Here is a 9,778-nt window from a genome sequence, read left to right as displayed (position 1 = left end):
CCTTGGACTGGACACCACTTAAAATGATAAGGTCATGGACTGGTAAAACATTTTCTTTTTATTAAATTTTGGCAGTCACGTCCTTCCTTTGGTAAGCTGGACAAGTTTCTGTTATTTGGTTGTGTGGGGTGGTTTTTTTCTCTTTTCCTGTGCCTTTGGGTATTTTTGGGTTAGTGAGCTCTGAAAGCAAAAACAAGCAGCAACAAGCAGCAATTATCAAGAAAGCAGGCTGAGCAAAAAGTGGGTCTTTTTACCATGAGTCTTCCTTCCTCAGAATGACACGTCAGACTTCAACGATCCCGATAGCTTGCACGAGAGACAGGAAATGCCTGCCAGAAGCTGATTTCTGCTGGCCAACTGAAGTGGACACGATGATGCAGTGTCTCAGCCTGCTGCTCCTGCAAGGCTGTGTTTTCTTTGGCATAAGTAATGCAGGGCAACAGGGCTTCAGGCTCATTAGCTCAGCTACAGGTATAATTAAGCACAACCGGAGAGAAGCTTTAGCTCTGCATTTATTTTTAGATGGAAGAGATCCCAATAAGAATTCCTAAGGATAAGGTACCTTATTAGATCTATGAACAGAGTTTTAAAGATTTTGAAGTCTCCTTCACTCAAACATCAGTCTGTACCAGGAACAGCCTACATGCACAGTCTAACATTACTTGATTTTCAACTCCTCCTTAGAGTTTAAGACTTAGAAGTTTGTTTGATATACAGTCCGACAAAAATGCAAGGAATAATCAGGTGAACTGACACTATCAAATAAAAATATTTATTTCAGTTGCAAGCACAAGGTTTCTCTTATATTGCTAAGGCACAGAATCAAGGACTGAGTATGTTGCTGGAGGTTAAAAAAAGAAAACCTAATCAAAACCACTTCAATCCAAAGTTCAAGTAACCAACCCATGCATCCTTTCCCTTCTCTTCCAAGATTCTTAATTCAAATAGAGTGCAGTACCTAACAACCCAGCATCTGCTTTGTGAGACCTAAATAAAGGGAAACAATGGTCCTGGGGCAGATTCTTGTGGAGAAATATGGCAAGGTTTAAATTGGGTGATACGGAGTTTGGAGTGAGATTGCTTTGTGTTTGAAATACTGTGGGAAGAGACTTTTCCTCATACTACTGTCATGGAGTTATACTTGGTTCCACATGGTGTTTCCTTAGTTGTCTGCATTCTTCCCTCCCTTAAAGCTGACAGATCGGAAAGGAGTGGATCAGGTTTCCAAATGAGTTGACTTTTCCTTATATCTATGGCATTATTTGTATAAGTGAACAAGCAGCAACAAGATCTGGTAAAGAAGAAAATGTAAAAATTGTCTGGAGAAGACTGAAATACATGAAAATCCTGAAACACATCACAGGCTGAAGAGGGTGATTAATTGAGTACTCTCTGTCACTGACACGACTGTGTTCCCTGTTAATGGTGAGATTTCCACTATCAGCTGTGGCAACAGGTACAACCATCTCAAGGCAGACAGATTACTCTAAGCAACACACTAATATGGCATGTTCTATGTTATAATTTAGTAAAATATTACCATAACACAAGTGGAAAAATGTTAGTTTGTTAGTGCCCACTATAGAATTGAAACTTCCACCCAGTCCTCAACCCCAACACACAAGCCCTTTGGGGTGATACTGCTTTCTCTTGGTGAAATGCTAAATTCTGTTTTCTCTTTTTCTGAGTAACTAATTTAATTTGTCTGTCTTCTTGCTGGAAGATCATCTTCATTTACCAGTCCTAGAAACTGACTGGATTGCTTTGATCCATTCTGTACGCTCCGTGGATGAGGCTGCTTGCAAGTAATAGTGGATTTCATTTGCTGTGATGATTTCAAAGAGGATGTTGTCAGCATCATACTTCTTGGCTACAGGGAAAAAATAAGAAAGTCAGCTATGAGAGGAAAAAGTCTTGTACTTTCAATATTTCCTCCTTTACACACTGTAAGGGGATCTCCTTTCCTTTTACAGCTGAGCCTGATCAGGCCTTCACAAAGATTGGGTCCAAGAGATGAGTCTCTCTCTCTCAGTGAAACCACTCATGAATCTGCATGTTTCACCTTCAGGAGTCTCTGATTTATTGGCCTCAAATCATGGAAGGATTTGCAATCCTGCAGACAGATCATATTCCCCAAACCCTCCCATGCCTTGCCAGCTATGAAAACAAGATGTTTGAGTTTATGCCATATTCATTTCTTTTCTGAGATGCCAAAAAACTTTCTTGCTGGATATGATAGCCAGCCTCTCCTGTGGAGAGGAGAATGCGTGAAATTAATGTTTCCTGGTCCTTGCAGCAACACTGTTTCTGTTCCTACGACTTGTAGCTTTAGGAAGGAAGAGAAGGTGGACAGTAACAATTTGTCAGCATAACCATTTCTAACATGAAGCTTCCATCCCAAATTCATTAACTAAAGAGATCAAACTCAGCTTACTTTGCCTGAAGGCCAGTTATCCTAACACAGGGTTTGTGTCATCCTTTTGACCAGCCTTCCCCAAAGTACTGACAATACACAAGATTTCCTATTGCTACTTTTACCACAGTGCCCTTCCCCAGTAATTCAGACAGAAAGAGAGAGATCTGTTATTAGAATTACTGAATTGTTGTACATAGATTGCTTTCGAATAAAAAACCACTTGTGATTTTAGGCAGATTGAAAGGGGGGGTTTAAAAACTTATTAGAGAGCTCATTCAATATGGTTCCTTACTATCTGGCATATCTTCCACTGCTGTCACCACGCAGCCTCTCAAGTGAATTGCTCCCAGTGGTTCTTCTCCCTGGGGAGGACATGAAATCAAAATGAAATGCAACACTTCTGAAGCCAGTAGCATGTTAACATATGGCTACATTTCCAGAATGGAGACAAAATATCTGATTACTTAGTATGTCTCCCCTGAGAGAACAGGGGATCTTCAGTCTGTGTAGACATGGAGAGTTGGGGGTGTGGTAAGAGAAAGGCTTACAAATAAATAGGCAATCTCTTGTGCTTTAGAATTCAGGATCTGCAGAGTATTTAGTATGGGAATGGGCCCATTAGAAATACACAAGAAAAAGGATGCCATGTCTCAGCCTAGCATGGCAAATACCTCAAATATAAACTGCAAAATTACTGCATTGTGTTCATTTGCACTTAGGACCTGATTTGTTTTGATCAAGTGAGAGTACACATTAATTCCAATTAATGACAGATAAGAGGTGAAAATACAGATCAGTGTTACTTATTCCCAGGTCTGGGTGGCACTTGCCACCCTGACTTGACAGCTCCAGAAACTATCCTTCACTCTGCTTTTCCAGAGGATGGCTAGGCCATGGAAGAACAGTCCCACTGTCCTGCCTGATCTTCCCGGTCACATTCTCATGCAAATACTCCATTCAGGTACTCCTACAAGGCATTGGATTCAAGACAAACAGGGAAATAAAGCAAATCTCTCTTACTCCAGCAGGATCATAATAGTGAAGATATGCAGGATCATCTCTTAAAACGAACTTTCTCACTTTCCAGTTCTTCCTCCGATGTCCCTAGGAAAATTCAAAACCAGGAATGTCACGGAGCTGTTTTACCTGCATGCAAATCTTACCCACACATGAGAGGACAGGCAAATACAAAGGGGAAAAAACCTGAATATTCTGGACAGGAAATACTCACTGGAGTAGGACTTGAATCTGCCTTTTCTACATTCCAATCTTTTGCACAAGAACTGGGCTATCAAACTGCTTTTTTTTTTTTTTTTTTTTTTTTTTTTTTTTTTTTTTTTGTGCAAAACAGAGGTGCTTCAACATATGTTTAGGAGCCCCTAAACATATCACACAGTCTGGTAGTTATGACATTCACGTGAGATCTGTAAGAACTGGGTTTAACTGCTTGCTAGAAAACATGGCTGCAAAGTGCCTTGCAGGAAGATACCTTGAATTATTGGCAAGGATGAGCTGAAAGTCTTTCTGTCCCTGCAAAGATAACAGCAAAAAAAAAAAAAAGCTTATCTAGCTTAAACAGCCTGGAGGGCTCATGGCTGAGAAGGTGAGGCAGAAATATGGACATGGTGCCTCATGGCCTGTGGTTATGACTGAAAAGGATGGGTGTGGAAGCATTTTCAGCAGAAGCAGTGACCCACAACTCACTGAGGGTGACCAAGTGCAGACTAACACTGGTGTACTAACACTGTCATGAATCACTTCCTCTGGCATTTCAAAATACAAGTTTCTCAATTAGCTCCTGTTTGCACAGAAGCTCTTACTAACTAGGTTGGTGAGAACATGACAGAGTAAAAGAGCAGCAAGGTGTAGGCCTAATTTCTTCCATTGAGTAAACTGATTAAACAAGAGAACTATTTGTTAGCACCACCAAAAAGTTCTTAGGCCCTCAAAGACTATTTTAACAGTGCAGGTTCAGATCAATATTAGGAAACATTTCTTTAGAGAGGGGGTGGTCAAACACTGCAACAGGCTAACTAGAGAGGTTATCAATTCACCATGTCTGTCAATGTGTAAGAAGCTTTTGGACAACAAAACCCTTAACAATGCTTTAACCCTTGGTCAGCCCTGGAGTAGTCAGGTGGTTGGACCAGAGGATTGTTGCAGGTCCCTTCCACCTGACCCATTTTATTCATTGCAGAATCCTGATTTTGCCTTCAGTTCACTAATATCTGCTTGCAATGGCCTTGGAAACATGATATTCACTGTATTGCTTAAAGTTTTGCTGGAAATGAAGGCATCCAGTTATCTTCTGTCTTACACATCAAATATTAGTGACTGAAACAACTCCTTTGCTCAAGCATGCTGAAAAAGTCCATGAAAACTGGCAACTGAATCCACTTGTGTGTCCAGAGGGACACAGGAGTGGCAGCTTTTTTACCTGAGTTCAGTTTTGCATTGTACCAATGACTTGTCACATCTTCTGTGTTAGGACATTTTCCTAATTAAAGCTATCAACTATTTTATTTTGTGGTGAGAGCAATTAACCTTGCAATATTTGTCCACAGTCCTGCTGCTGTGCTGCAGCAAGTGTTCCTTGTGCAAAGGCAAGAGAGACAGAGATGAAACCTGCCAAGTGTGGAGTTGCCATAGGGTAGTTTCTCTCTTACCTAAAGCTTTTAAGTGTGAAAGAGTAATCTTGCACCCATGTAACATCATCCTAGTGACAGGATGGAACACTGACCTGTTTCAGCAAACATCCTTGTTTGACAATTGTGCCTCTGAATTCTTCTTTTAGGACCACATCATCATCACTGGAATATCCCTCACAGAAGAATCCACTGTCTGGCTGAAGGGCCACAAGAGAAATATTACAGAAGTTACACAGTTGCTGCATGCTTATGTACATGTACCAATCTGGCATCTTTTGGCTTCCCTCCATGCTGGTTTTTGCACTCCAAAGAAGATATTGTTATTGTTGTTGTTATGGTTATGGTTAAGTAATCTAACCTTTTACTGGAAGAGCCTCCCAGTGAAGTTAAGGAGCTCTTCAAATCACCATGGACACATTTCAGTGTGAGGTGGGACTCCACTTCTATGATACCAAGTCAAGACATTGACTTTCTGTGGCCTCCTCACACACTCCTGGTATTGAATCAATCCAGAAATAATCCAAAAGCAAGCAGGGTACACATGGGCTGCTACAGGAAGCATCCCAGCAGCCACAAGGCTGCCTTTACCAGGAGTGTCTCTGCTGAACAGGTGAAGTCTCCCTAGCACAAACATATTTAGGAAAACAAATGAGTAGTGGGAGAGGCATTTTGCTGAAGCCAAGTGATTCTGTGTGGTAAATATAAACAGAATTGTAATACCAATTTACTTGTTTTCACTTTATAGAAGGCATACTTTTTTGTTAGTGTAAATCCATAAGCCAAATATATTTCAAACAGTATTTGACTGTAGTATTTCAAGTTCTTCAAATCAGGCCACAGAATATGAAGTAATAAATGGAGAAGCCTGGGTATGACACCCAGGACAGGTTACTGGGGGATATTAAAAACTTTTACTTCTTTGCTCACAGACAAGCTGTGTGTGTGCACTCTCACACTGAGTCAGATTTGATGGCTCTGCACAAAAATGGGTTTGTAGCTTCTGCCACTCTGTGAAGCACTGTGATCATGATTTACTCTCTTCCACTGTATCAACAGGGAAACAGGTGGTTAAATTCTGGTCATCCATACAATTACCAGGAACAAAGTCTAAGTTAAAAAGAACCCAGCTTAAAGATGGGAGCCTTCTATCACGCTATGAGAATTCTCTACAAATTCATTTCCCACACTTAGTCTCAGCACTCAATTCACACTTAGAAGGTGCCAGAAAAAAAAAATCTGTCCTGAGTATTAAAGTGAGCAGGCTCATTCTGAGATCACAGGAAAAAGACAATTAAGATAGATGTCTCCATTTCTGTACAATCTTTCCTCCAGGATTTAAGAAGCCTAGCAAGAAGCATGAGAAAAGCAGAGCATCAGTAAGTCTGAGACAATAAAAAAGCAGAATACAATGCTCACAAAGTAATAGTAGGCATCACTGAGATCCAGGAAGGGGGTGTCTGACAGTCCCTCGGCAGCTGCCTTGGATGTGTCCCCAGCAGGCTGTAGGTAGCCTTCACTCAAGAGGGAAGAGGCAAGCAGGAGACCTTCTTTGCGATTTCGGACGGAGCTGCTGGACACCAGCCAGTCAATCACACAGGTGCCTGGTTACAAAGGAACAAAATATCAGCCACAAACCAAGACAGACATGAAGAAGCCTAAAAGTACACAGGAAACAAGCCTACTCCATGTATTCATCAATCTCCTGAAAAATGTTAATAGCAACAACATGGGGAGCTAATCCAGGGAGGTTCCTGGCCATGCAGTGAGGTACAGCCTTTCCAGCTGATAGCAGGGGCCAGGACAGCTCTCAAACACCAGAAGAAAGCTGAGAGGGGATGCAGGGCTGAGCTGGGAAGCCTCAAAGACAGGGACTGGGGATGTATGGAGGATAGCCAAGCCTGCATCCAGGCTGCTATGCTGCTAATGTAATGCTGTTGGAAATCACTAAGGCTGGAAAAGACCTCCAAGATCATCAGTCCAACCATTAACCCAACACTGCCATGTCCACCCCTAAGCAGTGTCCTCAAGTGCATGTGTTTTTGAGCACAAACATAGATTTGACTTTGAGAGAAACAGGAATTACAAAGGGACACCATTTGGTGATGAAAAATCCAGAAAGGAATAATTCTTCTGTATTTAAGTGTTTCACACTACAATCTACTCAAAAGATTACTTCAATCTTTCTGACACTGGTAAAATTTCATCCTTCTCCTTTGTTTACCATGGCCATAACAGAACACTTTTCCAAGATATATCCTTTTAGCATCTCCTGGGTTAGTCAAGAAAATATCAAACTTCTCTGTGCTCTACAGCGCTGATTCATCCATTTAGCTTTTCAACTTTGTGCTCCCTTTATTGTATAGAACAGAGGGACAGGAGCTCCTTACCTGTAAAGCAGTGATTGAACACTCTTTTATCTTTTTCCAGCTTCAACGCCTTTATTCCCTTTTCAGGATCTTTCATTGAGAGGTACAAAGCACTGTGCATAAAAAGAACCACAGAAACTGTTAGCAAATAAAAAGGTTTTGCCGGTTTGTACAACAATGTCATTGTCATTCATGGGGGCTTCATGTTCAGCTCTCTGCAGAGCTGTAACACGGCTTAGTTTCATCTCCTGAAAGATTCAAGCTGCAAAGCCTGGAGGTCTCACTACATGACCTCACAGCTGTGGGAGCACAGGGTGGAGTGCACAAAGGGCTCACCACATCTCCCTATTTTGAGAGTGCAACTACTTGTGGTGACTATAGCGTGAAGAGAAGAACACCCACAGCTGAGGCACCTTCACAGGGCCCCACAGCCCCAGCAGGAGGGTTCACTGCTGTGCTCTGTATTCACCCAAAGGTCCTGGGCTGAGCAGAAAACCTGTTCCTGTCCCAAAGCCTGCAGGCTCTCAGAAAATCTTGGCCCTGTGCAGTTTTACTGTCTTATAAGAACACTTCAGGCTCATTTTTATCTTGCTATTTACAACTCAGAGGCAGAAAACAAGTCATGCTTGATTTTGAAAAGTACTAACAGATTGCTTCCTTTTATCTCTTCTTCTCTCCTGGCCAGTTTCATGTTCTTTGGCAGGCACCACAGTCCCCTCACCATCCATAAACTAAGCTAAAATCAGCATTTCTTTGGAGAGCAAACAAAAGATCTAAAATATTTTTTGTAATAAATGATTTATTGTATAAAATGCTTCTCCTGGAAGAGTCACACTTTGGCTGGCACATCCTCTTTCACTCCATTATGCCCAGAAATCTGTTTATCAGCAAAAATCTTTGATAAACAAGCATGTTTTGGTAATGATAGTACATTAAATGATAGTATATTAAAAAAGATCTTCCCAGTTCTGATTGCCAGCTCATTTCTGACACATTGTACAAACTGAAAGGGCTGTGAGAGAATCCATGGACAGACAGGCTCATTGTTCTTCCTGACCAAGGTTACATGTCTGACACACTGAGTGCAGATGGAAGTAAATGGGGGAGCAGAGCTATGAGAACAAACCTCAGATTGATTGTTTCAGGCAATCTGATGGACTTCCTTGTGGATTTTCTGGCAAACCTTTGGCCTCCATCTATGTGATGAATTGCTTTCTTGATATCCCGCACCCAGGCATCTCTCTCCTCCAGGTAGGCAGCTTGAAAAAAGTGGTCCTGCTGCTTGGCCACAGTGAGCTTGAAGACAAACTGGAATAATAAATTATGGGAGGTTTTTTTTTAAAGTTGCTTTGGCATAGCCAGTTGGGCACAATTAAGCTAGTACGACCACAATATACAGCCAACCTATGCCTAAGGACTTTGGAAAGTGCCTTAGAGACACAGTGAAATGACAGAAACTCTGAAGAAAGCCATGAACAAGCACTGCACATAACTGAATCCTTTTGTTACTTCACTGTCACTGATCCTGACATCATCAGCACATCCAAGGTGTGTTGTGGTGGCATCTCTCTGGTCACAGAGTGAAACAGACAACTTTCCCAGGCATTGTTCTAGGAAAGGCTGTGAGAAGCTCAGAGAGAAGAATTGTAAGAATAATAAAGATAAGAAGAATTATATTCTTATCTTAACTTGCTGCACGTGGTGTTGCGAACATGTGGAATGTGTTATGGAGATATGTTTACCAAAAGGATGGTTTCTTAATTAGTCAATGGTGACAGTGTTTTAATTAAAGGACCAATCAGGTCCACTTGTAGCAAACTAGAGTATTAAAGGAATGGGTTCTTAATAAAGTGATTTAGTCTTCTGTGAATGCGTGGAGCGTGGCACTCATTTATCCGTGGCATTTCTGACTCAATAGCGACAGTGTGCGGCACCAGTACAGCTGCTGATTCTAACTTTTGCTGGGAAGTTCAACACAGCTGAAAGGCTGAAGTGATTCCTTGGAGTGGCTACCTGGAACAGAGGCTAGACAAGATTAAAAGAATAAAATTGGGTATTTATTGAAGACTTTCAATAGGTACACCTTGGGCAGTCAGAAGCCTCCAAGGGGCTACAGCCAAGATGGACAACGGTCATGAGTTTTTCAAACAGATATAAGTTTGGTCCATTTACATATCAGGGGTTAATATTCCAATTACAGCTTCAGGTAATGAAGTCTTGTACCCCCAGTTTGCTTCCCCCCCCAATTACTTTTATTTATACTTTCAGGACCTGGGACAGTGAGGTGTCTTTGAGCTGCAGGCCTAGAAGAATCGTTTTGTCTGACCAAAATGTGAAGACAGTAACTA

The 9,778-nt window shown here is 41.5% G+C and overlaps 1 protein-coding gene across 2 annotated transcripts in view; it reads right to left on the bottom strand.

Moving 5' to 3' along the window:
• Nucleotides 1-756: 756 nt before the first annotated feature.
• Nucleotides 757-9,778, bottom strand: part of PLEK (pleckstrin) — a 25,183-nt gene continuing 16,161 nt past the window's right edge. For both annotated transcript variants that reach the window (XM_053938356.1, XM_053938355.1), the window contains 7 exons: nt 8,557-8,738; nt 7,452-7,543; nt 6,481-6,665; nt 5,157-5,261; nt 3,437-3,520; nt 2,709-2,778; nt 757-1,870 (listed from right to left, as the gene is read on the bottom strand). In XM_053938356.1, the coding sequence (XP_053794331.1) occupies nt 1,731-1,870; nt 2,709-2,778; nt 3,437-3,520; nt 5,157-5,261; nt 6,481-6,665; nt 7,452-7,543; nt 8,557-8,738 (858 nt within the window). In that variant the 3' untranslated portion in view covers nt 757-1,730. The remainder of the gene's footprint in view (nt 1,871-2,708; nt 2,779-3,436; nt 3,521-5,156; nt 5,262-6,480; nt 6,666-7,451; nt 7,544-8,556; nt 8,739-9,778) is intronic.

The sequence above is a fragment of the Vidua chalybeata genome, chromosome 3 (genome assembly GCF_026979565.1).
Source record: "Vidua chalybeata isolate OUT-0048 chromosome 3, bVidCha1 merged haplotype, whole genome shotgun sequence".
NCBI lineage: Eukaryota > Metazoa > Chordata > Aves > Passeriformes > Viduidae > Vidua > Vidua chalybeata.
Note: the sequence above shows the minus strand (reverse complement) of the source record. Positions and strands in the feature narration are given on the sequence as shown.